Source organism: Artemia franciscana, chromosome 11, assembly GCF_032884065.1.
Source record: "Artemia franciscana chromosome 11, ASM3288406v1, whole genome shotgun sequence".
Classification (NCBI taxonomy): domain Eukaryota; kingdom Metazoa; phylum Arthropoda; class Branchiopoda; order Anostraca; family Artemiidae; genus Artemia; species Artemia franciscana.
The window spans coordinates 17,760,751-17,779,108 of record NC_088873.1 but is presented as its reverse complement, the minus strand read 5'-3'; the positions used below and the strand labels follow the sequence as shown (position 1 = coordinate 17,779,108).

Below are 18,358 nucleotides of genomic sequence, written 5' to 3'. Positions count from 1 at the left end.
GTCAATGTTTTTGTGAACTTAGTAGTGCCAGCATAATTGCTGACATAAGCTCTCCAAGCAGGTCTGCTAACTTCTCTTCATCACGGGTAAGCTACAGCAGCGTCTAACCGATGGATTCTAAATCTGATAAAAAAATATTTAAAAAGTAATAAAAAGGAGTCTTATCATAGATGTATCAGTTCTATTTCTATGCCTAGAACCTAGGCCATATTTGAGGGTTTGAGGCCTCCCGAAATTTTTGCCCGACTCGCAAAAACGCATTAAATATACATATAAACGAATTTTAATGCGTTTTTAAAGTTTTGTGCAACCTCTCCCTTCCGAAAAATTACCCCCTGACCAAAAATCCTGGATATGTCCATGCCAAGAACAGGCTTGTGTTGCAGTTCTACATTTTGACAGTTGAGCTAAAAAAACAAACGTCTTTACTTTTTCCTATCAGCAGTTTTTTCCTGCAGGATTTTAATACGAGAAGCATGTAAAAATTACATTGAGCAGCTAGATAATGAGGCTCGATTTTGATGCAAAGTACTTATATTATATTGGTTTTGCTGTGACAATGGCAAAAATATATCATTTCCCAATCATGGCTGTTCTCTTGGACTTACCACCCACAACGTAAACACCTCTCTGTATGTTCAACCGGTAGAATAACAGACCGCGCTTAAGTGCGAAAGCGGCCGTTTAATTAATATAAAAATATTAGTTCTATTCAATTGCTTTGTCTCCTTCAACATGGAAGATAAAAGAACAATTTAGTGAATGTCAAAACATCTGACATATTTTGCATAGTCTATGGAAGAACAAGTCAACACCTGGCTTTAAATATTAGATTAAATAAAAAAAACTAGTTTTTTTTAACTGCAAGTAATGAGCGACATTAAAACTTAAAACGAACAGAAGTTATTTAGTACATGAAAGGGGTTGTCCTCAACACCCCGCTGTTTACGCTAAAGTTTGACTCTTTGTCACAACTCTACTGTTTAAAACAATAAAAACACTTTAGCGTAAAGAGCGAGGCATTGAGGAGGGGACAACTCCTTTCATATAGGGAATTTATTTTCTGTTCGTTTTAAGTTTTAATGTTGCTCCTTACTTGCAGTTAAAAAAACTTGTTTTTTTATATTTAATTTCTGAACGTTTTTGAATTAATGCAGGTTTTGATTTTGGCTCACCGCACATGAATAAATAAAACGAAATTTAAATTGCGTCAATACTTCGCTCTTTACACTAGAGCTTGAATTTTGTCCCAAATCTTTAAGAATGACCCCCGAATGACAAAGGCCGTAGAATAAATAACTTCGAAGACCACACTGCCTTTCCATGACGAAAGTAAAACAGTTCAAAATAGGGATGATACGTTTTTATTGACAGTGAAATATAAAATTATTTAACTGGATGTTTCGAACACATATACAGTGTTCATCATCAGCAGTAAAACTAAAAGAAATGAATAAAAATAAACAAAATTTATACCTAATAAATTATTTACATATAGTTTATTGCTCTTATTTTTTTCAATGCAACAGCTGAGGCAAATCTCCTTGACCTTTTCGGTTCCGGTTCATTAGATTTAATTGACGTATTACCTGGACAGAGGTCATAGCTCTTAGGTGAAGTGATATTTACTTTATTTGACCTCAGTAAATTATCATAAATTGAGTTCAATCCAAATTCACCTGTATCTCTGTTTAAGGGGTTATTCTTGAATAGAATTTTTTAATTTCGATTGTTTCCCTGAAAGTTTGCTTTAAACCTTGGTCCCTAGAAATCAAAGAAACATTTTCAAACAAAATAAAATGATTTGGAAAATTAAAGATATGCTCCGAGAGGGCTGACGTGAAATCTTCAGGTTTGGTATTTTGCTTTAAAGACAATGAAATGGAATTATGATGTTGTAGCAATCTCGTTCTTAAATTCTGGTTAGTACGTCCCACATAAGAGCTTCCACAAGTACATGGAATTTTATAAACCCCACTTTGTTGCTCTACGGAAGTCCGATCCTTTCCAGAATTTAAAAAACTAACCAAAGTATTACTACCTCTTAAAGCTACCTTTAAACCATTATTTTGTAAAATTCTTTTAAGTTTTTCACTCAAACCTGGAACATTGGTAGAGAACAAAAAATATCTTTCTTTTCTGTTGTTTCCAGAATATCGTCAGAACATTCTAGAAATGTTTTCTTTCTTTTCGGAAAAGTCTGGTCAATTAACCAACCCGGATAATGGTTACTTATTGAAATGTCTTTTAGCAATAATAATTCCTCCTCAATGAATTTTGGAGAACAAATTCTAAAAATGCGGTCAGTGAAAGATATGATTAAACCAATTTTTTCTTGGCGGGCATGACCGGAGAAAAATGACAAAAATCTGTTATTGTTAGTAGGTTTTCTGTAAATCTTAAAATCCAGACTATTTTCATTTTTTAAAAGAAGGACGTCCAGAAAGGAAGTTTATTATCCTCTTCTAATTCTATTGTAAATTTTAAATCCCCTCCCCAAAAATTAAGATGTTCTAAAAAACTTTTTAATTCCTCCGCCCCATAATTCCATACTGAAATTATGTCATCCACATATCTCCCCCAAAATTTATGTTTTAAAAAATATGAATCTAACGCTATTGTTTTAATATTTTCTACAAAACAATTTGCTAATAAAGGACTTAAAGGGGCCCCCATAGGTAAACCATTTACTTGTTCGAAAAAAACCCCTCTGAATTGAAAAAAAAGTTTTCAAAATTATATGAAAATAAAGCCGTAATACCTTCGTCAACTCTTGGACCAGGTGTAATTAATTTTTCATCAAGGACCTTAACGTTACAAAAAAAGTCCGCATTAGAAAAAGGTCCAGAAATTTTGTTTTAAAACTAATAGAGTCCCAGTAGAAGAAATTATCTCTTCAATAGAAACATCTTTACATAGAAACCCCATCCTAATTAAAGATGTTAGCCTAGCAAGAGCTTCCACTGTTAAAGCCCTGTCAGAGTTTGCTTTAAAACCAGAAATCCCTAACAATTCTATCAAAGACATAAAGATTCTTAATAATCAAACAGTTCGTGGTAACGAACTGTAGTAAGGAGCGACCCGGCTCAATAGTAACCAAAACTCTAAAAAATGGAATTTTGATATCAATACCTACATCAAAAGAATCACATTTTAATGCTGATTTTAAATATATAAGTTTCATCAAGTTTAGTCTTACCCATCAAAAGTTACGAGCCTGAGAAAATTTGCGTTATTTTAGAAAATAGGGCGAAACGCCCCCTAGAAGTCATAGAATCTTGACGAAAATCACACCATCAGATTCAGAGTATCAGAGAACCCTACTGTAGAGGTTTCAAGCTCCTATCTACAAAAATGTGGAATTTTGTATTTTTTGCCAGAAGGCAGATCACGGATGCGTATTTATTTGTTTTTTGTTTTTTTTTTCCCAGGGGTGATCGTATCGACCCAGTTGTCCTAGAATGTTGCAAGAGAGCTCATTCTAACGGAAATGAAAAGTTCTAGTGCCCTTTTTAAGTGACCAAAAAATTGGAGGGCACCTAGGCCCCCTCCCACGCTAATTATTTTACCAAAGTCAACGGATCAAAATTCTGAGATAACCATTTTATTCAGCGTAGTCGAAAAGCCTTATAACTATGTCTTTGGGGACGACTTACTCCCCCATAGTCCCCGTGGGAGGGGCAACAAGTTACAAACTTTGACCAGTGCTTACATATAGTAATGGTTATTGGGAAGTGTACAGGCGTTTTCAGGAGGATTTTTTTTTTGGTTGGGGGAGGGGTTGAGAAGAGGGGGATATTCTGGGGGAACTTTCCATCGATAGTTTGTCATGGGGGAAGAAAATCTCCATGAAGGGAGCGCAGGATTTACTAGCATTATTTAAAAAAAAAACAATGAAAAAATAAATATGAAAAAGTTCTATCAGCTGGAAGTAAGGAGCAGCATTAAAACTTAAAACAAACAGAAATTATTACCCATTTGAGGGGCTCACCTCCTCCTAATACCTCACTCTTTACGCTAAAGTATTTTTAGTAATTTCAACTATTTATTCTACGGCTTTTGTGATTCTGGGGTCATTCTTAATGAATTGGGACACAATTTAAGCTTTAGTGTAAAGAGCGAGGATCTGACAAGGGGGCGAACCCCCTCATATATGTAATAAAAATATGAGAATACAAAAGTTCTTTACGTAAGCTAATTTATAAGTTACGTAAATCTTTTACTAATAAAAATATTCGTAAAAAATTAAAAATTCTAGTTGCCTTTTTAATTAACAAAAAAATTGGAGGGCAACTAGGCTTCCTCCCTCGCTCTTTTTTTCTCAAAATCATTCGATCAAAATTATGAGAAAGCCATTTAGCCAAAAAAAAAAAAAAAAAATGCAGATTTTGTTTTAATTATTCCTCTGCGGAGAGCCAAAATCAAAACATGCATTAATTCAAAAACGTCCAGAAATTAAATAAAAAAAACAAGTTTTTTTAACTAAAAGTAAGGAGCGACATTAAAACTTAAAACGACCAGAAATTACTTCGTATATGAAAGAGGCTGCTTCCTCATCAACGCCCCGCTCTTTACGCTAAAGTTTTTTACTATTTTAAAAAGAAGAATTGAGAGAAAGAGTCAAACTTTAGCGTAAAGAGCGAGGCGTTGATGAGGAAGCAGCCTCTTTCATATACGAAGTAATTTCTGGTCGTTTTAAGTTTTAATGTCGCTCCTTACTTTTAGTTAAAAAAACTTGTTTTTTTTATTTAATTTAAGAAGGGATGAATCTATTATTATTACAAAAGCAGACAAGGGTAACACTTTAGTGGTAATGGACACCAAGGACTATGATTCAAAATTAAACGCTTTACTGAAAGATGAAAAAACGTACAAACAACTTTCTTTTGACCCGACGGACTCATACACAAAGAAGTTTAAGAACGAGTTAAAGAGTTTGAAGGAAGAAGGGAAGATTACACCTCAACTTTTCTACAAATTCTTACCAAGAGGTTCTTTGTGCCCTAAATTATATGGACTTCCAAAGATACATAAGCCAAATCTGCCACTACGACCAATTGTTGCGAGTAACAAGTCACCAACAAGTGCTCTGAGTAAGTGGCTAGTATCATTGTGTAAACCACTCATGTCTACACAAATTTCTGACATTAAGAATTTGTCAGAACTTGTAAAAAAACTAAAAGAAGTTGAGATTTCTTCAAATTCTATAATTTCAAGTTTCGACATAGTGTCAATGTATACGAGTATTGATGTAAAAGCCGCAGAAATTCTTCTTGAGAAAAAGATACTAAGAAATTTGGACTTAATTGGTGGTGAAACAGTTTTGGAGGTCGGTGTAATAATGAGTTTAGTTAGGCTGTGCAATATGTTCTCTTATTTTTTTTCAATTCAGAGGGGGTTTTTTCGAACAAGTAAATGGTTTACCTATGGGGGCCCCTTTAAGTCCTTTATTAGCAAATTGTTTTGTAGAAAATATTGAAACAATAGCGTTAGATTCATATTTTTTAAAACATAAATTTTGGGGGAGATATATGGATGACATAATTTCAGTATGGCATTACGGAGTGGAGGAATAAAATAGTTTTTTTTAGAACATCTTAATTTTTGGGAAGGGGATTTAAAATTTACAATAGAATTAGAAGAGGATAATAAACTTCCTTTTCTGGACGTCCTTCTTTTAAAAAATGAAAATAGTCTGGATTTTAAGATTTACAGAAAACCTACTAACAATAACAGATTTTTGTCATTTTTCTCCGATCATGCCCGCCAAGTAAAAATTGGTTTAATCATATCTTTAACTGACCGCATTTTTAGAATTTGTTCTCCAAAATTCATTGAGGAGGAATTATTATTGCTAAAAGACATTTTAATAAGTAACCATTATCCGGGTTGGTTAATTGACCAGACTTTTTCGAAAAGAAGGAAAAAATTTCTAGAATGTTCTGACGATATTCTGGAAACAACAGAAAAGAAAGATATTTTTTGTTCTCTACCATATGTTCCAGGTTTGAGTGAAAAACTTAAAAGAATTTTACAAAATAATGGTTTAAAGATAGCTTTAAGAGGTAGTAATACTTTGGCTAGTTTTTTAAATTCTGGAAAGGATTGGACTTCTGTAGAGCAACGAAGTGGGGTTTATAAATCACATGTACTTGTGGAAGCTCTTATGTGGGACGTGCTAACCAGAATTTAAAAACAAGATTGCTACAACAGCATAATTCTATTTCATCATCTTTAAAGCAAAATACCAAACCTGAAGATTTCACGTTGGCCCTCTTGGAGCATATTTTTAATTTTCCAAATCATTTTATTTTGTTTGAAAATGTTTCTTTGATTTCTAGGGACCAAGGTTTAAAGCAAACTTTCAGGGAAACAATTGAAGTTTAAAAAATTATATTCAAGAATAATTCCATAAACAGAGATACAGGTGAAATTGGATTGAATTCAATTTGTGATAATTTACTGAGGTCAAATAAAGTAAATATCACCTCACCTAAGAGCTATGACCTCTGTCCACAAAATATGTCAGATAATTCTAATGAACCAGAACCGAAAAGGTCAAAGAGATTTGCCTCGGCTGTTGCATATTTCGGCTGTGTTTCAAATATCCATTTAAATAATTTTATATCTATTCACCGTCAATAAAAAGGTATCATCCCTATTTTGAACTGTTTAACTTTCGTCATGGAAAGGCAGTGTGGTCTTCGAAGTTATCTATGTGATTGCATTATATATGTGTAATGTAATTATGCATTATACATGTCTGTAATTGCAAAATGTTTCCTTGATTTCTAGGGACCAAGGTTTAAAGCAAACTTTCAGGGAAACAATCGAAATTAAAAAAAATTCTATTCAAGAATAATTCCATAAACAGAGATACAGGTGAATTTGGATTGAACTCAATTTATGATAATTTACTGAGGTCAAATAAAGTAAATATCACTTCACCTAAGAGCTATGACCTCTGTCCAGGTAATACGTCAATTAAATCTAATTAACCGGAACCGAAAAGGTCAAGGAGATTTGCCTCAGCTGTTGCATTGAAAAAAAAATAAGAGCAATAAACTATATGTAATTAATTTATTAGGTATAAATTTTGTTTATTTTTATTCATGTCTTTTAGTTTTACTGCTGATGATGAACACTGTATATGTGTTCGAAATATCCAGTAAAATAATTTTATATTTCACTGTCAATAAAAATGTATCATCCCTATTTTGAACAGTTTTACTTTCGCCGTAGAATAAATAGTTGAAATTATTAAAAATAATTTAGCGTAAAGAGCAAGGTACTGTGGAGGAGACGAAGCCCCTTATATACGTAATTCTTTATGTTCGTTTATAGTTTTAATGCTGCTCATTACTTCCAGTTGAAAAAAAATGTATTTATTTTCTCATTGTTTTTTTAAATAATGCTAGAAAATCCTGCACCCCCTTCATGGAAATTCTCTTCCCTCATAATAAATTCCTCAATGGATAGATCCTCCCATGTAACCCCTACCCAAACTCACCCTCACCCCAATGTGAAAAAGTCCCCCTGAAAACGTCTGTACACTTCATAATAACCATTACTATATGTAAACAATGGTCAAAGTTTGTAACTTGCAGCCCCCCCGGGGACTGTGGGGAATTAAGCCGTCCCCAAAGACATAATTATTAAGTTTTCGACTAAGCTGAACAGAATGGTTATCTCAAAATTTTGATCCGGTAATTTTGGGGAGAAAAAATGTGCGTGGGAGGGAGCCTAGGTGCCCTCCAATTTTTTAAATCACTTAAAAAGGGCACTAGAACTTTTAATTTCCGTTATAATGAGTCCTCTCGTGAAATTCTAAGACCACTGGGTCGATACGATCACCCCTGGGAAAAAAAAACAACAAACAAATAAACACGCATCCGTGATCTGTCTTCGGCAAAAAATACAAAATTCCACATTTTTGTAAATAGGAGTTTGAAACTTCTACAGTAGGCTTCTCTGATACGTTGAATCTGATGGTGTTATTTTCATTAAGATTATATTATTTTTAAGGGGTGTTTTCCCCTATTTTCTAAAATAAGGCAAATTTTCTCAGGCTCGTAACTTTTGATGGGTAAGACTAAACTTGATGAGGCTTATATATTTAAAATCAATATTAAAATGCAATTCTTTTGACCTAACTATTGGTATCAAAAATCCTGTTTTTTTTTAGTTTTGGTTACTATTGAGCCGAGTCGCTCCTTACTACAGTTCGTTACCACGAACTGTTTGAAAAACCTAATAGAACCATGTTATAAGCCCCATATTATCCAAAGAATAACAAATCACCAATTGAAATTCCCTTCAGAAAAGTTCAAGAAAGTCAAAGTTTCAATTCAGAATGCAAATAGCAGAATACGATTAGAAAATTTCGGTTAAAAATAGTCGATACAAAATTAAATTAAGATACAAAACATACAAAAAGACCCATGGAGTTTATAATCTAGTCCGAAATCAATCTAAATTTCTCCCTCTATTGTTTGTTCATTTTATTATAGCTAAGTCAAGATTATTTACCGTGATTAATTTAAAAAAATAAAGTTTTTCCGAGGGAAGTAAAGAGCGAAGTTGAGACTTAAGAACGATAAATTTATTATTTCACAGCCTATCTATAACATATCAATAAAACTAATACAAATAAACCAACTAGTAATGTTTCCCTATACGTTTATGATTATAGAAAACTAGCGCTTTACTGAAAACACAAATGTCACGCATAAAGAAGAGGAATATTGATATGGGATCCAAAGTAGCCATGTAGCCAGACAACAATAAACGAATCTATGAAGCTTTTGATAGTTTTACACCAGTTATGACATCAGTAACTCTCAGTATACAATTAAAACCATCTTAAAAACATAAGCGTAAAATTAAATATTTTTTTAATAACCACAAAGTAATTGAACAGCACACAGAAATATTGGATTGATTTATCAGGTAACATTTTGGTCTCACCAGCTATAATATCAGTTATTCTTTAGTATTACTTGAAACGAAGATCAAATAAGACATGATATGAACTCTGGAAATCCGGTCTCTATACAACAGTGAATTTCAAGCTATAATAAAATTCTAAAGCTAGTCTATAGTCCTAATGCTATCAAGATAGCTTTACTTCGAACCTGTCTACAAACTAATCATGATATGTCCTTTTCAGAGCCAAAACGAGAGCCAGTCATTGAACTGAGCCATTGTGCAGAAGAGATACCAAATTAAACGAAAAAAAACAACAAAATGGATTGTTGCTTTATCTTGAAAGGGGTTGATCCTAAAAGGGTTTGATAATGTTTTTATGTTGTTGATTAAAACTTGATTTGCTTTTCCTGTACCAAAACTACCATATTATTTTGTGTTTTCAGTAAAGCGCTAGTTTTCTATAATCCTACAAGGGAAACATAATTAGTTGGTTTATTTGTACTAGTTCTATTTATAGTAAAGCGCTAGGTTTCTATAATCCTACAAACATAGGGAAATATGATTATTTGGTTTATTTGTGCTAGCTTTATTGATTTATGTTAGATAGACTGTGAAGCAATAAATTTTGTTCGTTTTAAGTTTCAACACTGCTCTTTACTTCTCTCAAAAATTTTTGTTCTTTTAAATTAATCTTTGTCCATTTATAATTTAAATTTAACACAGAAGAAACACTGCAATGATCTTTTTAATTTTTTTGGAGGGGGCAGCATCCTCATATACGGAATAATTTTGTTCGTCTAAGTTTTAATGTCGCTCCTTACTTTCAGTTGAAAAAATTTATTCAATTTCTGATCGTTTTTCAAATAATGCCGAGAAATCCATGCTACACAAAATGGTGTACACGAGTTTTTAAGGTGAACAACCTCGATAGTTAGGAAAGAGTAACTATTTTTCTAAAGAAGATTTTTCTGGTTTTCAAAACCTAAGAAAAATGGGGTATGTCTAACTTATTTCACTAAACATCTCCCCTCCTCCCTGATCAAAACCTAAAAACATTAAAAATACATGTGTGGAATATCAATAAAAAAAGAAAAAGTTGGAAAGTAACCTAACAACAAGAAAAATATCACAGAAACAATTAAATGCTTAAAGGTTCTTAGTGCTTTAATTTAACTATATACATTACAAATAGTTTTATTCTGTCTATTAAATATTAAAAAAGGAAATAATATAAATGAATATAACAATAAGTAATCCTTCTTTGAAGATACAACTTTGAGTATTTCCAGAACCATATACCTATACTTGTCCAACACCCTAAGTCAGTGGCGCCATTTGGGGAGGGCAGAGGGGGAGCGATGGCCCTCCCCTGGTTTCTGGATGGGCCCAATTTCAACCACGTAATTCTTTGTTTATTCGTCCTTGTTCTACTTTTTTCTCTTATTTTACCGAATTTCTACTGTGAATTATTACTAAATATCAAATTCAAGATATTCGACGATTATTGCATGTCAAGGAAGTACCCTGTTTTTGCCGCTCTCCCAAAAACCGTTCTGCCGTTCTCCCAGAAGTCCTTTCTAGGCTCTGAGACATTGAAATGTCTCAAGTAATTAAGGAATCCCGTCAGTCGGCACATTTATGTGTAGTCTAGTATCTGGAAAAGAAGGGTATCCGGACCAGTGTGTCATTCCAGTTTTGTATTTAGTTTATCGTTCCCCCTCATCAAATAAAGAACCGTGAAACAGTATTGATTTGTGTTCAAGTTCAAATCTGATTATTGAAACACGAGTTCATCCTGTGCGAGTGGTGCAAAAAAAGGGAAATAAAAGCCCAAAGGAAAGAAAAAGAATAAAGATGCAACGACGATTGGCTTCGTTTTTCAAACCGAGAGTAAGTAAATCTACCACAGTTTATGGGGACAACTCATCGGCAACCTATATTTTACCCACAAACGAGCAGACCCTGCACGTGAGACAACTTTCTGAGGAGACAAATCTGCGCGAACCACAAACGGAGGAAATGGTTTCCACAACGATCAGTACCGATTTGTCCTTGAACCCGTATTATAACCCTTGCCAACCAGTTTTGATTGACTATCCCGCCACCACCATCGGGAATCGCAAATGAAAATTTAACAGCTCCTATTTCTTGGCATACCCGTGGCTCATATATTCGATAAAACAGGACTCGGTGTTCTGTTTCAATTCTGGTCTTGCGTTTTTTGGCCATGATAAAGGGGAGTCTAGTGCCCAAGGGAATTTCGTAGAGACAGTATATCTTTTAACGGAAATCAACCCGGACTTGATGAAAAACTCTCGTAAGGCCTAAGACCATTACATGTCACACTAGTATCAAAACGACTGCACTGAGGTCATAGGAAATTAAATCAAAAGTTCTATTGCGAAAGAAGTTAGAGAAGCAAAATGTTTTTACGTTCTTGCTGACGAGACAAGAGACCTCTCGAAAAAAGAACAACTCACGATCTTAGTGCGCTATGTTCATGACCTGAAAATCAAAGAAAGGGCCATAGGTTGCTACCACATGCGCAAGGTTGACGCTGAGAGTTTGGCTGACTTCATTTACAACAAAATAAAGGGTATCGGCCTTGACTGGTCAAAGTGTATTGGGCAGTGCTATGACGGGCCAGTGTAATAAGTGGACACTTTTCAGGAGTACAGGCCCGTCTCTGGGGAAAAAAGAAATTTGAACATTACTCGGTTCACCAAATTAAGCGCTATTGTTGCTGCAGTCAAGTGTAATTTCGTTTCCCTCGACAAGTGTGATCCAGTTTGGGCTTGGGTATAACTCTAATTAACTGAGAGCAATTCTCGATCTTTTCAAAAGCCTAAAATTATTTATCTAATTAACTGTTTATTATTTATTTTTTATTTATTTCATAATTTTTTATTAATTTTTTTGTTTTATTATTCGTCTAATTAATCTAAAGCTTAAATTATCTAATTAACTGTTTACTAATTTAACTAATAAATTATTTGTCTAATTAACTGAGAACAACTTTCAATCGTTTCTAAAGCCTAAAATTATTTTAAGAGTTATAAATAAAAAATCGATGCAATAATGAAAATTACGCAAACAAGTTAATTGTGACTGAATCTCCTACTGAAACAGACGTAGGACAGACGTACACAGACGTAACTGTACAGACGTAGACGTAGCTGGACAGACGTAGGGCTTTACAAGCTAAAATCAGACGTATTTATTTATTACTAGGGTATTTTGTGCTAGCTTTCGAATTGAGATTTGTTTCAAGATTAACACTTATTTTGTGGGTTTTAGGTTGTCTTTTATGTTTGAGAGATTTGTTCAATATCTTGAAATATCTTCAGTATCAGATTTGTGGGGTTACTTACTAGCTCACGTAATTGCGAATTATAAGTTTAATACCGTCAATCAGATATCAAAAATTGTATCTCCATAAATGTAAATTTTTAGAATAGCAAAAATAACCTCACAGCTTATAAAAATTTTAAAATAAAATAAAAGTTTGTTTTCGGAATTAGCGGGACATTGTTAGATGATAACAACTTAAAACCTGAAGATCAAAAATATTTAAAGGTAAGGATGACCTATCTTCTCTTTTCTTTATTCTGCTAAAGTAACTTACCTCATATATTGGTATAAAAAATTCTTCAACTTTGAATGGCTGTTCAAAAACCTGATTGCCAGCAAGAACTCGAAGGTTCCAGTCGCCAGCTTTGACCAACCTCGGCAAATAGTATTCTAAAGAAATCACTCCTAAAAATTAAAATTTTGTTGATATATCTATTGAAACATTCTACAATTGATAAAAAAAACTACGAACAAAATAAAAACTTGTATTTAATTACTGGAGGAAGAGGTAATAGAGCATCGAGATTGGGGAAATTGAAACCCCAAAGTGCGTTTTAAACCAACGTTTACAGCATTTTGTTAGGGACCTTTTGGATTAATTTGGAGAGGGGAGTATTTTCTGTTTCTCAAAGTGCACGTATGCACATAACATTCATGCGAAGAAAGGAACTTGCTAAAAAAAAAAGATACCAATAAATTATGCTTGCTTGTACTTTTTGTATCTATCCGCTGCAAAAAATCTTGGTGTCCCATAACTTCATATATCTCATTGCATGTTAAATGAAGCGCTGATTACGTGAGGGCCTGTTTTTGCTATAAAGGAAAATTTGGCCCCCCTGTAAGAACATTATTTGAATTGCAAGGCCACATCAGAGGGGAGGGTTACCGTTTTTATTCCCCCCGTCCAAAATTTTTGTCCGACTCGTAAAAAAGTAACAGGAATGCACATAAACAAATTTTGATATGTTTTGAAAAGTTTTCTTTTTTGTTAACACCCAAACAAAAATACCCCTCACCCAAACAAAAAACCTAGGATAGTGTCTTTTTGGATTTGGCATAGTCTTATGCCAAATCCTTATGTTAAATCCTGAGCGGTTGCTGTCTTCTTGAGAAGAATCTTCTGTGGATGAAACTCAAGGTTGTTATAAAATGTTCCTCTATTCAATTTCCATTCATTCAAAAAGAAAAAAAAAGACACATAACATCAATAATAATAAAGATCCCAGAAGCGAACTTGTTAAGGACCAAAACAACAACAAAAATTGAAAATGAAGAAGAGAGAAAAAAAAAGAAAAGAGAAAACATAGGTAATTAAAGCAAATTGAATAAACATTTAGAGAAATATAATATCAAGATTTTAGTACATTGTTATATAGCGTCCGAAAACTTGTGGATAGCTCGACACTGGAGGGTATTAAATTCCATTGAATTATAGATTTATAAATTGGGAATCGCTGGACTGAACTAGAGATACACCTGGGGACAATGAAGGAACGGCTGGATGAACGGAGACAGTGGCCTTCAGAATTATTACTATCAAAATAAGATAATAAGTGGGGAGGAAGATTTTTATGGTAAGCGGAGTAGGTAAGGGATAGATTTAATTTTTTGATGATTTGTGTCAGTTATTATAATGAAAACTAGGTTTAATTTACAGTTGTTCGAAAAAAACAAAAACAAAGATGAAATTTTAAGATGCTTGAAAAGGTGACTTCATATGATTATTCACTGTAAATGTCTTTTTATTATAGCATTAAGTTTCAGGTTATAAGATCATATGAAAGTTTGTGTAACAAGAACTACTATCCTTTTAATGGTATTAAATCTTAAACTGCATCATGGGAGTAAGATGGTTAAATTTACGAATCAGTTTATTTCTTTTGATTAAAATACTAAAAGAGAAAACATTTACTCTTTGAAAGGAGAAAATGGAGAGAAAGGACAATAATGAGAAAATAACGTACGTTGTGGAAAATCGTATTTAATTTTGCATGAATCTTAATCAATTCTGATTTGTTGAATTGAAAGACTAAATACTTTAAGTTTGTTTGGAAAATAATACAATTATTCAAGTGATTGAATGGAGGGAAAACTTTTGCTTTCTTAAAATTTATTGCTAAATTTAATATATTTGATTTGGTGAAAATCAAAATGGTAAACTATCAGCTGAAATCAGCTATATTCAAAGTTTTAGAATTTGAATCGGTAATAAATATAGTAAAAAAATAAATACAGTACATATAGTAATAAATATAAATATATAGTATTAAATATAGGTAATAAATTTAGTACAGCGGCGATGATCGGTATGACTGTAAGAGGAATGAATTTAAGGTTTGAGTCATGTTCAATTAAAAAAAATCTTTCGGGACTAGTGTGAGTGGGGTGTCGTGTAGATGAGAAATTTTGTGGATTAGGAGTTGTGTGGGTAAGAATTTTTGTGAGCTGGGTTTTGTTTAGGCGGGAGTGGTGTAGCAAAAGTTGTAAGGATTAAGAATTTTAGGTTGGCGTGAACGGTTTGTGGTGGAGAGGTGTTAGGATAAGAATTTTCTTGGGTGGGAGTTGTATGGGGAAGAGTTACTGAATAGGGAGTTACGTGAGTAGGGAGTCGTAAGAATTGTGTATGTATGATTTTGTGGAGCTGTGTGGCTTGGGAGTAACATGGATATGGAGTTGTGATGGATAGGGATATGGCCATACATGGTTAATTAAGTGGGATTTGCATTTGAATACTTGCCATTAGTCGAATATCTTGATAGCCATCTTCGCACCAAGAAACCATTAGGATCCTAAAAATAATAGAAATAATCAAAAGCACGCATTCAAATAGTTAGCACTTGTCAGCTACATAATACTGAAATCCAGATAGCTACATCAAGCTACATCCAGCTACATCCAGATACATCCAGATACATCCAATAGATACACAAATATATAGTGAATACATTCAGATACACAAATACATAAATAAACATACCCCATGAAAAAAAGACAGAAGGAGAAAAGGAAGACTGTTTTCCTACTTTAATAATTAGTATAGATCAGTACTTGAATGAGGTCTTAACCCTACTCATCCACCCAATTACATAGGTCAAACAGCATAGCCATACACAATCAACCATAAAGAATAATCCATGGACAGGCAGAAATGAATTAATTCATTTTACGTCCAGACGCATCCAGATACATCCAGATACATAATCCAGCTACATCCAGATAGCTACATAATACTGAAACAATATCTGACTATGAAGGGCAAATTGCACGGTAGTTGCAGTTAACTCTAACAGCGCTATTTTCCCAAATGGACCTCTTCTGGGTCAAAAACAACAAACAACCCTCTCAATGTGACGGCGAAAGGGTAATCATTTCACTTGAGTTACCCTTTCACCGTTACATTGAGAGGGTCGTCATATTTCAGTTCTTGTGTTTGTTTTAAGGTTTGATTTTTTATATTATCCCTGGAATTTTATTAGTAATTTTATTTTTATTATCGTCCACTGAAGACGGTCAAGTGGAGGTCTTGACCGAAATATTTGCATTATAGTCTACGTTTTTCACTGGCTCTTGTTATCCTAGTTTCTCTCTTCTTTACGGTTTTTTTTCCTTTTGTCAAATTTCTTTGTGCTTTGCCACCATAAGAAAATCTACACAAGCCATCTACACACTAAGCTCCTAATCCAAACATAAAAATTTGTGATGTTATTGTGAAAAGACCGTTTTTGTAAGGGGAGATCAACATCCCGTTTCCTTAAAGTTATTCAATTATTGCTTATAATTCACTGAGTTGGTGACACAATGATTGTAGCTTTGCTTCGAGCAATAGTGACATAATCATAAGTGAAACAACACCAAGTGAAATATAGCGATCGCAAATTCTGTCGGTCTGTCTGTCCCGGTTTTGCTAGTTTAGGCACTTCCAGATAAGCTAGGACGATGAAATTTGGCACGCGTATCAGGGACCAGACCAGATTAAATTAGAAATAGTCTTTTCTCCGATTTGACTATCTGTGGAGGAGTGGGGGGGGTGGACGGTTAATTCAGGAAAAATTAGAAAAAATGAGGTATTTTTAACTTGCGAACGAGTGATCGGATCTTAATGAAATTTGATATTTAGAAGGGCCTTGTGTCTCAGATATCTTATTTTAAATCCCGACCAAATCTGGTGACGTGGGGAGATTTGGAGGGGGAAACCTAAAATCTTGGAAAACGCTTAGAGTGGAGAAATCGGGATTAAAGCTGGTGGGAAAAATAAGCACACGTCCTAGATACGTGATTGACATAACCAGAACGGATCCACTCTCTTTGGGGGAGTTGGGAGGGGGGGTTAATTCTGAAAAAATTAGAAAAAATTAGGTATTTTTAACTTACGAAGGAGTGATCGGATCTTAATGAAATTTTATATTTAGAAGGACTTCGTAACTCAGATCTCTTATTTTAAATCCCGACCGTATCCAGTGTCATTGGGGGGAGTTGGGGGGGAAATCTTGGAAAAGGCTTAGAGTGGAGAGATCAGGATGAAACTTGGTGGGAAGAATAACCACAAGTCCAAGATACATGACTGAATAACCGGACTGGATCCACTCTCTTTGGGGGAGTTTGGGGGGGGGGGTAATTCGGAAAAATTAGAAAAAATAAGGTATTTGCAACTTACGAACGGGTGATTAGATCTTAATGAAATTTGATATTTAGAAGGATCTTGTGCTTCAGAACTCTCATTTTAAATTCCGACCGGCATTAAGCCTCTGATTTTCCTTTTAAATGAATCTATTGATTCTTAGAATTTTTCTAGAGCTCATGCTATATGAGCTCTTGGCTCTTGGCTCTTCCGACCTCGTCACAAGTGCCATATGAGCTCTTAACTCTTGTTATTTGAGGGATTGTTGCAGTCATGCCGTATTGTCATTAAATAATAAACAAAAGTAACACATATACAATAATAGCAAGGTTTGGCATTGTCACAGAAAATCCTGCATAAAGTGAAACAGGCTAGGAATGCCAAATGGTTGAGGGCACTTTTCTATATAATAAGGTGTTTTGCAGAAACCATGGCATCCATAGTTTTTCTTGTAATTTTGTGTGTCAAGTATGACCAAGCCAAGTACCAGAAACCAGTTTGTCATAGAGAGGCACAAGCAAACAGATTACACATAAACAACTGGATTAAAATTGAAACAACATTCAACCTCTTTGGATGTAAGCATCACTAGAGGAAACCTATTTTTTTTCTTTTCTCTTTTTTATATTTTGTATGATGGATTGGAACCAGGCAAATACGCAAGAGTTTTATTCCTGTACTAGGGAGACTATCTTAAAACGGGGATATATTTCAATGGAGGGAGGGGATCAAACTAGAAAAAAAAATCATATTTTAGCTAATGCTAATATTGACAATCTTAAAACGGGAATATATTTCAATGGAGAGAGGGGGATCAAACTAGAATACAAACATATTTTAGCTAATTACCCTTGCTTTTGTTATTATTTTCCTCCTTTTTAATCCATTCTTTTCAAATGTGTACAAAGATCAATTGGTTAAATTATATTTTTTATTAAAATAAGATTTTATTAAAATAATTTTTTATTATATTTTTATTAAAATAAGATCGATTCAGTTTTTAGTAGAGCCTTGTTGACAATCTTAGCATTGTGGAGGGAGAGATGAAATATCTCGCAGATCAGGGGATTGGCTCTATCAGAAAGACAATTGATATCAAAAGCTGAACTTTCCTGGTGAAGGTGTGTAATAGAACAGGGGTGGGGTAGGAGTCCAAATTTCTTTAATCATTATTTTAAAAGACAAAAACGAAGAGAACAGTTCTAGGTTTGTCAGCATTATTTCATAATTCCACATAAAATTCTATAGAGTTCGACAGTTATTTCTGTTTTGACAATTTTACAAATCCCCCTCCCCAAAAAAACAAACAATAAAAAAAAATACTCTTCTCCCTGAAAATATCTTCTAAATACGTTTCTCTTTTGCAATGTTTCAAATGTTTGTCACCAGGGCCGTATTGAGTGGGGAGGTGGGAGGTTTGAATCCCCCCATTCCTCCAAATGTTTAACCGACTCTTAAAAA

At 33.8% G+C, this 18,358-nt stretch overlaps 1 protein-coding gene across 1 annotated transcript in view; it reads right to left on the bottom strand.

Moving 5' to 3' along the window:
• The window catches only part of LOC136032560 (CD109 antigen-like), a 211,190-nt gene that overhangs the window by 112,262 nt on the left and 80,570 nt on the right, over positions 1-18,358 (bottom strand). Inside the window, exons 5-6 of the mRNA XM_065712830.1 lie at positions 15,017-15,068; positions 12,554-12,684 (exon numbers count right to left, since the gene is read on the bottom strand). Coding sequence (XP_065568902.1) covers positions 12,554-12,684; positions 15,017-15,068 — 183 coding nt within the window. The remainder of the gene's footprint in view (positions 1-12,553; positions 12,685-15,016; positions 15,069-18,358) is intronic.